We start from the raw sequence: 17,235 nt of genomic DNA on the forward strand, positions 1-17,235 counted from the left end.
ACGCTGCTAAGTTTTATTGTGTTTTGTTTTCCCAAAGGCTTTTCTAGTAAAGAAAAAAGAAGCAAACTTACTTATGTATGAATTAGGTAACAGTTAAGGGTTAATCAGAACCCAGTATTGCATTGCCTTTTAACTTTGTTCATTAACACATTTCTTGGTTTATCCCATATAGGTAGTAGTTAATTCATTACACTATTATTTCATAGAAACTTTGTGTTTTTTAGAAAATGATTTGTTAACATGAAACTGTGTTTTCTATTTCTCTCTCACTTGTCCACAACTGAAGGGAGTGGTAGACATACACAGTACATTCCAAAACACTTTTTTATTTCCTTGAGCTAGCTACTAATGTTACAAGAGGAAAAAAAGGAGAAAAGCAATCTGTTTCAAATTTACTCTGTAAGAGAAAGATTGCAGTTAAGAAAGACTAAAACAAATATGAATTTTCCTAGAGACCAATCAGAAGTATTTTATATTTGTGTCCTGGGATTTAAGCCATCATCATTATTTCTTTGTTTCTGTGACTGATCTTAATGGTTACGATAGTTTAGTGGTTATATCTCAGAAGAGAATTATATGGGGAGTTGTCAAAGAACAAATATCCTGCATCAAATCTGAAATAAATTCTATCACACCTTTCTGGAAAGTGGAAACTGGGTCTGTGTTTTGTAAGATATTTTAGCCATTACTGTTCAAATGTTGATAATTTCTCTTGATACTAGGTAAGACACAGAAAAGAAGATTTCAGGAGTATTGTGTCACTTTCCTATTACTAATGTAGCTTAGAGCTGTTATTCTAAGAGAGTCCAATTGAGTTATCAAATGTTGATCTGTCATGTCATAAAAAAAAGTTCTGTAACTTCCCTTACAGGGACAATTAAATTTACCGCTTACCACCAACATGTTGGAGGTTCTGTGGTTGCTGTCTTTCCCCTGTGATTACCAGGGATCGTTAAATACTTCAGAGGGAGTGCTGAGCATGCATGAGGCAGTCACTTTAAAAATGTTGGTTGAATGAACAAAGTTGGAAGGGAATAGCTTATAGCTTCTTCTGTTTCATGAAACAGCTAATCAGAAGCTTAGTTGGAGCTGATTTTCTTGCTTCGTCCATCCTCTCTCTAGCTTCAGGAAAGTCAAGTGTAATGTTAAAAGTAGAAATGGAAAATTATAAATCAAGAGAGTTTAGATCAAAACTTCTTGGTCTTGTATATTCTTTAAAGAATTGATCAGGAAAACAAAACATCTATCTATCTATCTATCTATCTATTTATTTTATTTTATTTTATTTTTTTAATTTTTTTAATGTTTACTTATTTTTGAGACAGAGAGAGACAGAGCATGAATGGGGGAGGGTCAGAGAGAGAGAGGGAGACTCAGAATCGGAAGCAGGCTCCAGGCTCTGAGCTGTCAGCACAGAGCCTGACGCAGGGCTCGAACTCACAGACTGTGAGATCATGACCTGAGCCGAAGTCAGACGCTTAACCAACTGAGCCACCCAGGCGCCCCTATCTATCTATTTTAAATAAGTTTATTGATTTATTTTGAGAGAGAGAGCCCAAGCAGGGGAGGGGCAGAGAGGGATGGGGGACAGAGGATCCCAAGCAGGCTCTGTGCTGATAGCAGACAGCCCAATGTGGGGCTCGAACTCATGAACTGTGAGACCATGACCTGAGCCGAAATCAGAAGCTTAACTGACTGAGCCCCCCAGATGTCCCAAACATCATCATATAATTCAGAAATATGCTAGATTTTGCTTTTTTTTCAATGTTGAAAATGATACCATTTAAATGATCATTGGGAGCATGTATTTTTATGCAGAGGTTTTGTGTTTCTGAGGTATGCATATGCTGTCCCAGATTTGACTTTTTATCTTTTGTGAAATCTGAGAGAAGGCATCATCACTAAACTCCCTGTAGAATTTAGGCCACTGTATCACCAAATTGAGTACCATCAGCCTCTGTTTTCTTTTGTCTCTTTTTTTAATTCTTTGTAAGTAAGTTGGGGAAATGGTGATCCTTTTTGTTTCTGATACATACTATTCGAGTGTGATATTGACTGCCATATAAGCAAATTTCAGACTTGATACCTGGCTTTTTTTAGTCTTTCTGTTGTAGCATGTCTTCATTGGAAGCGTTAAAATATTTACAGAGTGAGAATGAGAGGTTCATTAAATATTGACAGTGGTTGGTTGAGTTATTTATAAGCAGTCATATTGTCCTCAATTAATTTATTATGCCAAGCTGATAATAAATGGAGGCATAAAAGTTCACTAGATAATTCCAAATTCTATTACAGTTTTCGGTACCGCATGTAGCAATTACCTCAGCATCAGGTCTTGTTTGGTTGTAGTCAGGACAAAATTGAGTACTAATGTTGCAGGATTTTCTACCTCAATACTCGGGATTCGTTGTCTTGCCACTTTGCAGGATGAAAGAGGTGGACAAAAATTGAGGAGCAGGCAAAAGTTATTAGAGTGCAAGAAAAGAAGAGTATTAGGAGAGCTCTCTTTACAGAGAGGGGGGCATTAGAAAATGAATACCCGGAACATAAGGCCAGGGTCCTTGTTTGATAAGGTTCTGATCAGCCCCCCTTCGTCCCTTCCCCCTAGTTCCTTCTCAGGTTCTACCCTTATTGGCTTGATAGCTCTAGGTGCTGGGTTGTCCATTCCTGATTGGCTCGACTCCATTGTGTGAGGGGTCAGACTGGTCGTACTGTCCCTCGTATAACATAAGTTTCATGGTTTACTTTTTTTAGTTAGGTACCTTGATTGTCAAATTCCTGAGGGGAACCTGAGGCGGGGAGTAGGTGGGCTCTGTTACATTCTTAAGAGGAACCTTACACCCAAGGGGGTTTGCTGTGGTTAGACACTCGTAGTACTGTTACAAAATATGTGTTTTTCCCCACCCAGGGACCTCAGGTCCTAACCTTTCCCTCTCTGCCTATTTTATCCTGTCCTTTCCTATTACACTAACAGCTGAACTTTTTTAGGTTAAAAAAGATGTTTGATCATACATGGTGTTATAATATGTATATAAACCAGAGCTCCATGTGTAGCATTTGTTGTTGCTGTGGTACTGAACGTTAGACCGACTTTTGTGAAATTATTTTACTTATGGCTGCTGATGCTGATTGAGCTTGTCGTTTGATTTTAATAGACCTTGAATTTTTTCACCTGTATAAAGCATGCCTATTTAATTTACTTATTCCTTCCTTCCTTCCTTCCTTCCTTCCTTCCTTCCTTCATCCATTTATATTTTAGAGAGGGAGAAAGTGTGTGTGCACACGAGTTGGAGGAGGGGCAGAGAGAGAGAGAGAGAGAGAGAGAGAGAAAGAGAGAAAGTCTTAAGCAGCCTCCACACTCAGCATGGAGCCAGATGTAGGGCTTGATCCCACAACGCTGGGATCATGACCTGAGCTGAAATCAAGAGTCATCAGATGCTCACCCAGGTGCCCCAAGGGTGCCTATTTTAATTTGCTGCCTATAAACTTCATGAGGTTGTTAGAAAGATCAGTGAATTAAAGCAAGCTAGTTATGGTTAACATCATTCAGCCTCTGCCCCTGTACTGGCTGTGTAACTTTGTGCAAGTTACTTAACCTCTTTGACCTTCATTGACCTCATCTACAAAATGGAGTGATAATAATAATGCCAACCTATAGAGTAGGTATAAGCATCAAAAAAGATACATGAAGCTTATGGCTAAATGACTGACGTGTAGTAGACAGTGGTTTTTAGCTAACTTTACCATTAAAGCGTATATTTATAAGGAAGGCATACAAAGTATTATTCCATTAGTATGCAAATTGAATTGGATAAGGAAGTTCTATTTTATCTTATTTTTATGAGAATTTGTTAATCTTTTTATCCTCTATGTTGTGTGCTTAGAATGAATTTTATATGGTGATAGAGTTAGCCACTAAGAAATTGACCTAATTGGAGGAACTTGTAAGTCAAGAATACTTAAGTGAAGAAAGATCCCGTGATCTTCCCTTTATCACATAGGAAATTGTGCTAGGTGGGTGCTGCTGGACATAGAATGGTATGCCAGTGGAAGCCTCACTGCCTACCACCCCGTGTCATTGTTCTCTTTTATTATAAGGCTGTGCTTGAAAGCACCTTGTTAAGTAGCATACTGCATCAAATTTGGGCTCTCTAGGTTATTTTTAAGAATTATCTAGGAAGATCGGCTGACCAGCACTTAGGGACTTTGGGAAGTTGCAGCTCCCCTGGGCGGCGGGTGCCGGGAGATAAACCGCTGGTCCATGGGAGGATGAGTTCTGGTGCAGTTCCTCTTCTGACGAAAGAGGGAGCCCTGGCCCAGTTGGCTTATTTTGCCAGCAATCCAGAGTGATTACTTGGGATCATTTCAGGAAAATTTACACTTGCTACACCATACTTTAACCTGAGTATTAAAAGTTTCTGTTTTCAGTAAGATTCATTTCTCATATACATGTAAGAAACCAAAAAATGTTTCTATAAACAATTCGTTTTCTATCTTATTTTTACTGAGAAGTCTATTTCCCAAAATTGGAAATATATTCACTTTTCACTTATTTACACTGCTGCTTCGTGATAAATCTTGGTATTGAATTTGAAGATTCTTTTCTAATTTACCTGTTAACTTTTCAGCCACCCTCTAGGGAGGCATCATAGAGTCAGGTTGGTGTTTGGAGTCAAATGGCATGGATTTGAATACTGCCTCTTGCCATCTAACAGTTATATAACTTTGAGCAAATTACTTAACTGTATCCACTTATCCATTCCCAATTCTCTCGTCTGTAGGTGCTGATAGGCATACCTACCTTAACAATATTGTTGTAAGAATGAGAGCTAATGTGTATAGTTGGCATAGGGCCTAGAACATGGTAAATATGTTATTATGTAATTTCTAGTGGTGAAGAAAGTATTTAAAAAAAGTTTTTTAATGTTTATTTTTGAGAGAGAAAGTGTGAGTGGGGGAGGGGCAGAGAGAGAGAGAGGGCGACAGAAGATCTGATGTGGGCTCCCTGCTGACAGCCGCGAGCCCGAAGTGGGGCTCAAACTCACCGTGAGATCATGACCTGAGCTGACGTCGGACGCTCAGCCAACTGAGCCACTCAGGCACACCTGTAAAGAAAGTATTTTGGAACTCAGGTACTTAAAGTCAGAATTTTGGAACTAGAAAAAAATAAGATTTATTTTTTTCTCCTTTTAAAGTAGGTTTGAGAGAGAGAGAAAAACTCAACTTATCTTGGTGTTTTTCTTTGACTTAAGGTGAATTCCTAATTTGCCAGGGTAGGATGGTTGGTTTTCAGGGAGGAATTGGTAATACAGGAGGAGACTCATTAAGCTTGGGTTTTCAAATTTTCTTCTTCTTTAAAGTTTTCAAAAACATATGTTGAAATTATTTCATTCTTACAAAAGAGTGACAAGTACAATACAAAGAATTCTTGCATATCATACCTTCACCCAGATTCCCTAAATTTAACATCTTCTATAACCACAGTATAATGACTAAAATCGGGAAATCAACATTGATATAATACTATTATCTAATCTGCAGACCTCATTCAAAACTTGCCAGTTGTCCCGTTATTGTCATTTTTCTCATTCAGAGTTTAATTCAAGTCACGTACTGCATTTAGTTTTCATGTCTCCTGAGTCTCCCTGACTCTGTAATAGTTCATCTTTGTCTTTCATGCATTCCATGTCTTTCTTTTTTTTTTTTTTAAATTTTTTTTTTTTTCAACGTTTTTTATTTATTTTTGGGACAGAGAGAGACAGAGCATGAACGGGGGAGGGGCAGAGAGAGAGGGAGACACAGAATCGGAAACATGCTCCAGGCTCCGAGCCATCAGCCCAGAGCCTGACGCGGGGCTCGAACTCACGGACCGCGAGATCGTGACCTGGCTGAAGTCGGACGCTTAACCGACTGCGCCACCCAGGCGCCCCGCATTCCATGTCTTTCATATCTGGAGCCTTTGAAGAGTACAAGCCCATTGTTTTATAGAATATTCCTCAGTTTGAGTATACCACAGAAGTGCTGTTAACATCCTTTGCAGTGCATCGTATCAAGAGGGACAAGATCTCATTTTGTCTCACTATAATATTTATTCCGACCCCTTGGTTAAGACCGTGCCTGCCAGGTTCGTCTACTGTAAACTTCTGTTATCTCTTTGTGCTTGAAAGTATCTTATGGGGAATAATTTTGAGATGATGTAAATATCCTTTATCTAATCATCTTTTTGGTCATTAATTTCAGTTTGTATCAATGATTCTTGCCTGAAGAATTAGTGTTCTGGCGTTTGCCAAATGGTGATTTTCCAGTATGCCCTCTGTATTGACTAGTTAAAATTATATAAGGAAAATCTTTCTAGGTTTTGCATTTATTTTATTTTGTTCTAAGTCATATCAATTGTACCATATACATGGAAGAACATTTTTTAATTATATGTGGGAGAATATTTTTCAAGATCAGATATGATTTTTAGATCAGCTTTTGCTTGTAAGTTTAAATATAATTTTAATAATCTCACGAGTTGCTTTTGTGCACAGAAGGAAATGATTCAGAGGCTATTTTCATTTTCAAAATTAGTATTTTGGGCACCTGGGTGGCTCAGTTGGTTGATTGTCCAACTTTGGCTCAGGTCTATGAGTTTGTGAGGTTGGCTCGCAGTTTGTGAATTTGAGCCCTGCCTCAGGCTTTCTGCTGTCAGCATGGAGTCTGCTTAGAATCCTCTGTCCCTCTGTCTCTGCCCCTCCCCTGCTTGTGTGCGTATATGCTCTCTCTCTCTCTTAAAAATAAACATTAAAAAAACCAAAATTAATATTTGGTTGAAAACCCTGGTTCTTCCTTAGACTTCTAAATCCAACATACAAATCATATTAAGTCATTTTAATGGAAGGGCTCCAATATAATTAAGTTTCCTATGGTACAAGAAGTCCGCTTTGCACAATTCTGTGTTCATGTGGGTGGTAGAAGTATTGAAAGTTAGTTTTTGCTTTATACTATTCTGTATTTTCCAAATTTTCTAAGTAACTACTTACTACATTAAAATCAAGTACTATTTCCTGTTGTTGGAGGCAGTATGCCTAGTGAATAAGAATTTGGGTTCTGCAGTGAGACTTTCTTCTACTTACCCGGGTTAGTAGTTAGTTGACTTTTTGCTAATCTAGAACCTTTCTTGCTGTAAGTGGCCGATAATAAAAGTATCTGCCTTATGACTTACCATGAAGGAGTAAATAAAATAATATATTTAAAGCGCCTGGAACCATAGCAATGACATAATAACATGTACTCAATAGATTTTGGCTATTATCATTAACCTTTTTTTTTTTTTTTAAGAAAAACAGAAATAAGTCACATAGAAAGAATCCTTGATGTGAACTCTTTTAGAATCATTTTGATGTGAGAGTAGAAGACAGATTGCCCTCTCATCAACTTTTAATTTTTACATGCTGAGGTTGAGAGTTTAATCTGTGTAAAGTACTGGTACGAGGTAAATGCACAATAAATGGCTCTGTTTTTACTAAGACTGTCCTCATCGGCATGTTAGCATCCAGGTCAGGTTTGGTGGAAATTCGGTCCAGAACCCAGTCATATTCCAAGTTGAGTGCCATTTACACACCTTAAGCACCGTATTTTGAAGATCCTGAATCTCCATGCAGTAGTACGTACTGGAGAGTGTCCCTAGGCTGTATTCATCGTGTTCTTCAAAGGCCATTGATCTGGTTTTAAGTTCAGTTTGCCTTCCCCAGCTCTTCTGGTACATTTTTTTTTAAATGTTTTTATTTATTTATTATTGAGACAGAAAGACAGAGCATGAGCAGGAGAGGGGCAGAGAGAGAGGGAGACACAGAATCCAAAGCAGGCTTCAGGCTCTAAGCTGTCAGCACAGAGCCCGACGCAAGGCTCGAACTCATGGAGTGTGAGATCATGACCTGAGCTGAAGTTGGATGCTCAGCCAACTGAGCCACCCAGGCGCCCCTCTTCTGGTACATTTTTAGTGGCGTTTTTTTGATTCTTGGCTTGAGCTAAACCAGTATCTCTCTAGAACATCTTGCTGCTGACTAAAAACAATTTTTTTTTTTAGATCTCTTGCCATATTATTAGTATTCTTAAATTTGTGCCTCCTATTTTGGGGTTTAAGACTTTTTCTATCTTATGATATGTCTATTTAACATTTACATATTTCACTTAATGTTATAGATTTTCTGCTGAAATCTGATAGAAATCCTCAAACTCAGAAAAAAATATTTTACCTAAAAACAAAACTCTAAAGGGAGGGTGGGGGGCTCCTGGGTGACTCAATTAGTTAAGTGTCTGACTTCAGCTCAGGTCATGATCTTATGGTCTATGAGTTTGAGCCCCTCGTCAGGCTCTGCTGACAGCTCAGAGCCTGGAGTCTGCTTTGGATTCTGTGACTCCTTCTCTCTCTGCCTCTCCCCCCCACACACTCTGTCTCTTAAAAAATATATATATTTTTAAATAAAGTGGTGGGGGTGGGTCTGCCACGTAAGTGATACTGCTTAAGGATATTTTGTGGCTTCTGTTTTACCTAAGGCATATTTTTATTTCTCCATATGTGTATATTATAATACTAGCCAACATACATATTCTTTTTTTTTTTTTTTTTAATTTTTTTTCAACGTTTTTTATTTATTTTTGGGACAGAGAAAGACAGAGCATGAACGGGGGAGGGGCAGAGAGAGAGGGAGACACAGAATCGGAAACAGGCTCCAGGCTCCAAGCCATCAGCCCAGAGCCTGACGCGGGGCTCGAACTCACGGACCGCGAGATCGTGACCTGGCTGAAGTCGGACGCTTAACCGACTGTGCCACCCAGGCGCCCCTGCCAACATACATATTCTTGAAGGGAGACATTGTTCTAAGCCCTTTATGTGTATTCATTTTTTTTTAATGTTTTATTTTATTTTTGAGAGAGAGACAGCACAAGTGGGGTAGCGGAAGAGAGAGAGGGAGACACAGAATTTGAAGCAGGCTCCAGGCTCTGAGCTGTCAGCACAGAGCCTGATGCGGGGCTCGAACTCGAGCTGTGAGATCATGACCTGAGCCGAAGTTGGACGCTCAACTGACTGAGCCACCCAGGTGCCCCGATTTTTGATTGTTTTATGTGCTTGAATTCTCTCATGAGAGTCTCAACTTAATACCCTGCTTATGTATTCCCAAGATAGCTTCAACTTGATTTCTTTGGCCTTTGTCCTCCAAGAGTTCATTTTCTTGTCATTGAGTGTGGCTTTATTTTCATCAATATATGTTTAATTTTTTTTTTAATGTTTATTTTTGAGAGAGGGAGAGACAGAGACAGAGCATGAGTGGGGGAGGGGCAGACAGAGAGAGGGAGACAGAATCTGAAGGCAGGCTCCAGGCTCTGAGCTGTCAGCACTGAGCCGATGGGGGGCTCAAATTCACAGACTGTGATATCATGACCTGAGCCAAAGTTGGATGCTTAACCTCCTGAGCCCCCCAGGCGCCCCTATATATATTCATCACTAAAACGACTGTATGGCATAGGTACCATTATTATGTCCAGATGAAGAAACTGAGATTTAGAGTTAAATAACTTGCCCTAGATTTCATAGAGGCTAAGCTGGAATTTTAATAGAGACATGCTTGCCAAAGCTTATGCTCTTACGTTCTAAGCACTGTTAAATACTAAGCTGCCTCATAACGGATTCCGGTTACCTTTGTGGCCTAGACCCAGGTTTGTAATTAAAGATAAAGGAAACAGAAGAAAATTTTGTTACAAGGGCACTGGGAAGGGAGAGTATTTCTATGTGGATGTGAATCTGTTTTTTTTGTTTCTTTTTGGAAAATTAGATAATTATTAAAATGCGGGAAAACTTAAAATATGATTCTCTTAGTAAATTAATATTTTCCCCATTAACCTTTGAATTTTTGGAGGGCAGAGATTATTGAGTTGCTGCTTAGTAGATAACCGTTCTATTTAAATTGACCTTAAAACTTGTATCATTTTTATTTTTTTATTTGTATTATTTTTGTTAAGCTTATTTATTTTGAGAGAGAAAGAGAGAGAGAGGGAAGTGGGAGAGGGACAGAGAGAGAGGGAGAAAGAATCCCAAGCAGATTCCACCATGGCAGCACGGAGCCTGACGTGGGGCTCGATCTCTTGAACCGTGAGATCATGACCTGAGCCAAAATCGAGAGTCAGACACAAATGACTGAGCCACCTAGGCACCCCAACATTTTTATCATTTTGAAAATGAAACATAAAAGTGGTGCCTGGGCTCAGTTGGTTAAGTGTGTGGCTTGATTTCAGCCCAGATCATGATCTCACGGTTTGAGAGGTCCAGCCCTGCATTGGGCTCTGCTCTGACAGTGCAGAACCTGCTTGGTCTCCTCTCTCTGCCCTTCCCCCACTTGTGCTCACTTTCTCCCTCTTCCTCTATCTCAAATAAGCTTAAAAAAAAATGAAACGTAAGAGAGTGGTATTTACCATGTCACTTTTAGTACTTTGTTCTTTTTATCTATTTCCTTGTGAAATATAATGCAGTCACAACTTTGTTACTATTTTTTGTTCTGGCTAGAACCCCAAAGGCCCATTAATTCGTTGTTCTTAATTTCTTTACTTCAGTTTGTAGATTATTAGTTTTGTCTTGGCCTTGTCCATATGACACATCAGTGTGTGTATCTATATACAAAGCTCCAGATTTCTAACTATATTAAGAATTTTTGCTAAATCAAAATAAAATTAATGGAAACTTTTTTCTAAGATTTATTTTTTAAGTAATCTCTACACACAACATGGTGCTCAAACTCGCAACCCCAAAGAGTCGCGTGCTCTATGACTGAACCAGCCAGGCACCCAGTGGAAGAGGGTTTTTTTGAAGAGGGTTTTTGATTTGTTTAGACCAGATGTAGCATTTAAATGTCTTAAATCTTAAGAATTCTTTTCCTAAATTAAGAACCTGTAGTTATAATGACATTTTACTGCAGAACACTTTTTTTTGTATTTATATTTTTCAAAGGTGGTATTGTTCTGGTTTAAATATAGGCAACATTTTTCTTTCTATATTAATAAGCATATCACAAAGGCCTGCCAGCCTCAGCAGGTAGTCACCTTGCTTTTATATCAGTGTTTACCTGCAGAATTAGACTTTTCTATTTCTGTTTCAATTTTATAATCCTTGCATGTTTTGAACAGCCAGATGAACAGTACTGGTTTCCTTTTATTAGATGTGTTACGCACTTTATCAAAATTATCGAGCTAGATCTGTGAGGTAATCCAAAAAGGTAGGTAGTTTTATCACTGTTTTCTAGTTCTGAGGTTTGGGGGAGTAAGTGATGCTGAAGCTCACATAGCAAGGTAGCAACCGAGTTGGTTTCCTCACCACTAGACCCTACTGTCTCTTTGACAGGCCATAATTTTTTGCTACTCCATGGTTTGCCACTGGCTCACTTAAAGCTACCAGGAAAATTGTTTTCACTTTGCCCAACATAGTCTGCACATTGATTCAGTGGGTTCCACTGATCTTTTATAAGTGTACATAAATGGAGGGAAAGTATTTAGACAGCATTTTCACCAGGATAGTCATCTTCTGATGGCTAAAAACCAATGGCTTATAGTATATGGGTAATGAAACCAGGTAATTTGGAAAAAGTAAGCATGGAAAAATAAAGACATATTAGAAACTTTTGACTCTGATGGGTAGGTCTAATAATGATTTTATTTATTATTTTTTTAATTTTTAGTAGGCTCCACACTCACTTGGGGCTTGAACTCACGACTCTGAGATGAAGAGTCACATGCTTTACCAACTGAGCGAGGCATCCCTAATAATGATTTTAAATTAAAGAAGATTAAATTCAACCACGCCATACACAAAAATCTCCACTAGATTTAGTCGAAACATGAAAGATAAAACAGTAAAGCTTTTGTTTTCTTCTGGGAGAATATCTTCTTGATGTTACTGTAGGCTAAGATTTCTTAAATTGGACATAAAAAAAAGATTAACCTTAGAGACTGATAAATTGGAAAATATTGAAAGTGAAAACTTCCAAGAACGTTGGTAGAATAAAAAGGCAAGCCACAGAGTGGGAGAAGATATCTGTAATATGTATAGATGACAAGACTGTATCTAGGATAATTTAAGAATTTTGAGACACTAGCAAGAAAGACCGATACAAAAATGAGCAGAAATCTTGAACAGACATCACAAAGAAAGATATCTAAATGGCTGATAAATATGAAACAGCGCTCAGTGTCATTACAGCTATCAGGGAAATACAAATTGATGTTACAATGACTTACTGCCACATACCCATGAGATTGGTTAAAATTAAGAGATGGACAACATAACGCTCTGACAAGGGTGTGTGATTGTGGGAACTCCCATATACTGCTCTTTGGGGTATCCAGCTTTAGAATTGCTTTGGAAGTCTGTTTGAAGCCGTCTGCTACCCTGTGACCCCACAGTTCTCCTGTGTGTGTGCACTCAGTGGGTATGTGTGCATCCATTCAGTAATAGACACGAATAAGAATATTCCTAGCAGTGCTAACTATAATGGCTCCATACTGGAAACAACCCAAACTGTCAACAGCGAAATGGATAAATACTTTCATGCAATGGCATACAGTAGATGAGAATGAATGAGCTATTAGGTAATAGTTGAATCTCACAAAAATATTGATGAATAAAAGGCACCACTCACAAAAGATTGCATACTGTGTGATCTCATATAATATAGTTCAGAAATAGGCAAAACGGATCTGTTGTATTAGAAAGAAAGTGGTTACCTTTAATGGTGATGGTGACTTACTGAAGTATGAGAGGCTTCTGCAGTGCAGGTAATATTTCAACACCTGATTTGGGTGTTGGTTACACAGGTATGTTTACTTTGTGAAAATTCATCAGGTTATATACATTGTTGTGATTTGTGTACTTCTGTGTATGTATGTTATGCTTCAGGAAAAATTTCCTGGAGCCGGGGAGCAGAAGTGAAATGGCTTTACATACTATAACTTATTTAATTATGATGTTATAAATTGGAATTCAGACCATTTCCAACTTAAAGGTACGGTTTCAGAAGTAATATTTTCTACTTTATCAATGGGAAAAGTTTGTTTCTTCTTCTCACATTCTTCTAGGAAGTTCAAGTTTGTTAAGCTTGTTCAACTCTTTGTTCAAGCAGCGTTATCCCATTCAGTGCTTATAAGCAAGAATCTGCTATAAAAAGAAGGAAAATGAATCTGAATTAATTTCAAGTAGAGTGAATAAAGTCATTCCAGGTATCATGTCACTAAGACCTTGAGGAGAAATTAAGATAAAGTTGGGAGGTTGAGTGGATATTCTTTGTTTCCTACCTACCTCAAAAAATTGAAATTAACTGGAAACTTTGAGGCTGACCCCTGTATGCCCCCACAGTTGGTCATCTGAATAATTTGCATTCTCAAAAATGAAATTGTCGAGTAAAACTGCATGTTCTTTGTTACTTATAGATCTCTTACTTCTAGTGACTTTGGTCTAAGCCAGGGGCCAATAAACTACAGCAGGTCAAGTCCAGCTTGCTACACCTTTTTGTAAAGTTTTGTTGGAGCAGAGCCATGCTCATTAAAACAGTTTTTTTTTTTTTAATGTTTATTTATTTTGAGAGACGAGTATGAGGGGGGGGGGGGGGGGGGCAGAGAGAGAGGGAGACACAGAATCTGAAGCAGACTCTTGTTAGCACAGAGCCCTACAGGGGGCTCGAACTCATGAGCCATGAGATCATGACCTGAGCCGAAGTCTGACGCTTAACCAACTGAGCCAGCCAGGCACCCCCATGCTCATTGTTTATATATCTATATAGTTGCTTTTTGTTGCACCATATGGCCCACAAAGCTAAAATATTCATTCTGTGGTCCTTTGTGGAGAAAGTTTGCCAACTCTTGGTCTGAGAGATATTGATTATAGTCCTACAGTTCCTTGTTTGTAATGTTTCACCTATCTTACCATCTGCATGGATGGAAGGAACCTTGGGTTAGAGATCTGTGTAAATTGGCCTGAGATATGAGTAGTTTAGCAAGACGCCTGCTGTTTGCATTTTACTCCTTGTCCTATAGGATCACCTGTGAATAAAGTAACCATACGTTTCCATTTGGGAGTAAGTCCTTCTTTATATTTTTCGTTCCAGGCTGTTAAGAAATTATGATAACATTGCATTCTATTATAGCTTAATAATCATAAAATTTTAGCTGCTCCTTTTTACTCCTCATGCCCCCAGTTTGTATGATAAATTTTGTGGTCATCCTGTCTGTGACACCAACCTTTGAGAAGGGTGGTGGGAATAGAGATAGAAACAGAGTGACAGCCTATCCAAGGGAATTTAAGAAATTAATTTTCGAAAGTTTGTGTCTAAGGTCTTCAAGACCATCTCATTGATTTGCTAGGATTCACAGGACTCCAAAGTTGCTGTGCTCATGGTTAGGGTTTAGTACAGTGGTAAGAAACAGGAAAAGCACATGAGGGGATGTCTGGAGAAAACCAGGCGCAAGCTTCGATGTGTCCCTTCCCACTGTAGTCACACAAGATATGTTTTAATTCCCCCAGAAATGGTATGTGTAAAGTGTTCGCAATCAGGGACAGTCACTCCTAGCCTGTGTGTCAGGATTTTTGTTGGGGGTCAGTCACATAGGCATGTGGCACCATTGTGACTTGACCTTGCTTACTTAAGCTCTAGAACCTCAGAGGTAAGGAGTTGTTCATCATAAATCACATTGTTAGCATAAACTGTTCATTCAGACTGGTATACAGTGCAGCCCAAGGACTCAGGCATGCCAGAACATACTTATCAGAACTTTGCAGGGGCTCAGAGCTCAGTTCCCAGGAGCTAGTCAAGGGCTAGTCTGGTAAACAGGCCATTTTGGGGGATGTGTAGGTTTTGAGCCTCACAGTCCTGTTGCGTTAACCCTTTCCCCTGGAAGGCCCTACAAGGTATTCAAACCAGAGCTTGAACTCAGGTAAGTCTGATTCCAAAGTCTTTTTTGCTTTTTCCATAGATAATTTTGAGTGATCTTTTATCCTGAATTAATTGCTTATTACCAACTGGATGCATTAGATGTGGTAGACTTGGACTATGTCCATCTATCATGATAAATCTTTCCAGTAAGTTTTCTTTTTTCCTCACATGAAGATAGGGAGCCTGATTTGATTATTTTTTTCAGCGCTTTTTAAAGTAATGGTGCTAAGAATTTCTAGTTTTAGTTATTTTCAGCAAAGTTTATTTTGTTTTGTATGTTAATGTATTGAAACATAGTTATGAGGAATAGCGTGTAATTATTCCTGTTGCACTTAATGCAGTATTTAATTTAAAACAAATGTGATAGCGGAGTTTAGAAAAGTGTTTGTTCACAATTAAGAATTGTCTCCTTTGTAGATGGTAGGTTTGAATGAATTTATACAGTTCTCAAGAGCTCTTAACCTTTTTTTCTTTTCTTTTTCTTCAGGTGTTTGTGGAAACATTAGACAAGTGTTTTGAAAATGTCTGTGAACTGGATTTAATTTTCCATGTAGACAAGGTACTCTTTCTGTATTGTTAAATCTTCTGAGCTCTGTATCTAAGAAAAATGTTATTTTGTATTTGTCAAAGTAAAAATGGATTTAGTGAATAATACTATTTTTATTCCTTATTTATTTAGTATAACTAATAAATTATGTTTACTATGAACCAGGCACTGAGCTTGGTGCCGAAGATTCAGACCCTGGCCAGAGGAATCCACATCTAGAGGAGGAGACCGTGGCATTAATTAAGTAGTAGTGTGTTGAGTGTTAATGGGAACACAGCTGTCCCACCTGCCTCTGCCCAGGGGGATGTGAGTGGAGATTACATTAAAGTTGGATTTTTAAGGATTAGTAGATATTTCACTGACCGAAGTGGAGAGGATGGCTCTGGAGGCAGAGATATAAAATACAGGCCTTTGGTGTGTGTGTTGTGGGGGGTGGGGGTGGGGTGGTATTGATTGAGAGGCCTAATTTAAGTGTCTTCAGTGCACGGATTTTGGACTTTGTTCTGACACACTTTAATTTTTTTAATAAAAATATGTATTGGCATTTATTGTTGCCTTGTATGTACATTGGTTTTTGTTTTGTTTTGATTTGGCAAGATCAGTTTTTTCTACATTACGAAGATTGGATTGGATTGGATTGGTGGTAGGTGGGAGATTAAAGGCAGGGAAATCCGCTAGAAATCTTTTTGAGGAGTTCCAGAAAGAAGAGAAGTAAGACAGTACAGTAGGGATGCAGGAGGGTGAATTGATAAGACATCATGGTCTGCTAAAAAGCTCCACTTACCTATAGATTCCATACATGAGAGGAGGGAAAGATTGCTGAACTTTGTAGCCAGTATTTATTACCTGGTGCTGGTGATAGGGAATTTGGGAGGAAGAGAGTACACTTTTACCACACACAGGTTTTTTTCTTTATTAAGCTTATATAATGTAACAAGGTTTTTTGTTTTGGTTTGGTTTGGTTTTAGTGTTTGTTTCTTTTTGAAAGAGACAGAGTGCGAGTGGGGGAGGGGCAGAGAGAGGGGAAACAGAATCCAAAGCTCACGACTGAGCCACACAGGCCTCAGTAACAAGTTGTTTTGAATAATTAATCCATTGAATAAAATAGTCTGAAATAATATGCTGAAAATTTTAGCAGAAAAGGTGATTTTTAAAAATCAGCTTTATCGAGGTATAATTTACACACACCAAAATTCAGTTTAAAATTTTTTTTTTATTCTTTTTAACATTTATTTATTTTTGAGAGAGAGAGACAGAGCATGAGCTGGGGAGGGGCAGAGAGAGAGGGAAACACCGAATCTGAAACAGGCTCCAGGTTCCATGCTGACAGCACAGAGCCAGAAGTGGGGCTCAAACCGACAAACTGCAAGATTGTGACCTGAGCCAAAGTCGAACACTCAACCAACTGAGCCATCCAGGTGCCCCCAAAATTCGGCAGTTTTAAGCATACAGTTAGTTAGTCCCAGAAGATGTATATAGTTATGTGACTGCTACCACATTCAAGATACAGCACAACGAAGGAATGCATTTTATTATTTCTGAATAATCAAAGAATACTTTTATTATTAGCCAGTTTTCTTGGTCATATTTCTTATTTACTAAATGACTTGATTTTGGGCAGAAGACTTAAACTTGATATTTTTAAGAGTCAGTTTTTAGTTTTTCTCTAATTACGGTACCTTGCACTTTTTCACAATTACAAAGGCTTCTGTTATTTTTAGGCATTAGGGT

The 17,235-nt window shown here is 38.4% G+C and overlaps 1 protein-coding gene across 1 annotated transcript in view; it reads left to right on the top strand.

Annotated features, from left to right (window-relative positions):
* AP3S1 (adaptor related protein complex 3 subunit sigma 1) overlaps positions 1 to 17,235 on the top strand; it is a 73,317-nt gene that overhangs the window by 32,801 nt on the left and 23,281 nt on the right. Inside the window, exon 4 of the mRNA XM_049649057.1 lies at positions 15,445 to 15,516. Coding sequence (XP_049505014.1) covers positions 15,445 to 15,516 — 72 coding nt within the window. The remainder of the gene's footprint in view (positions 1 to 15,444; positions 15,517 to 17,235) is intronic.

The sequence above is a fragment of the Panthera uncia genome (genome assembly GCF_023721935.1).
Source record: "Panthera uncia isolate 11264 chromosome A1 unlocalized genomic scaffold, Puncia_PCG_1.0 HiC_scaffold_17, whole genome shotgun sequence".
Lineage (NCBI taxonomy): Eukaryota > Metazoa > Chordata > Mammalia > Carnivora > Felidae > Panthera > Panthera uncia.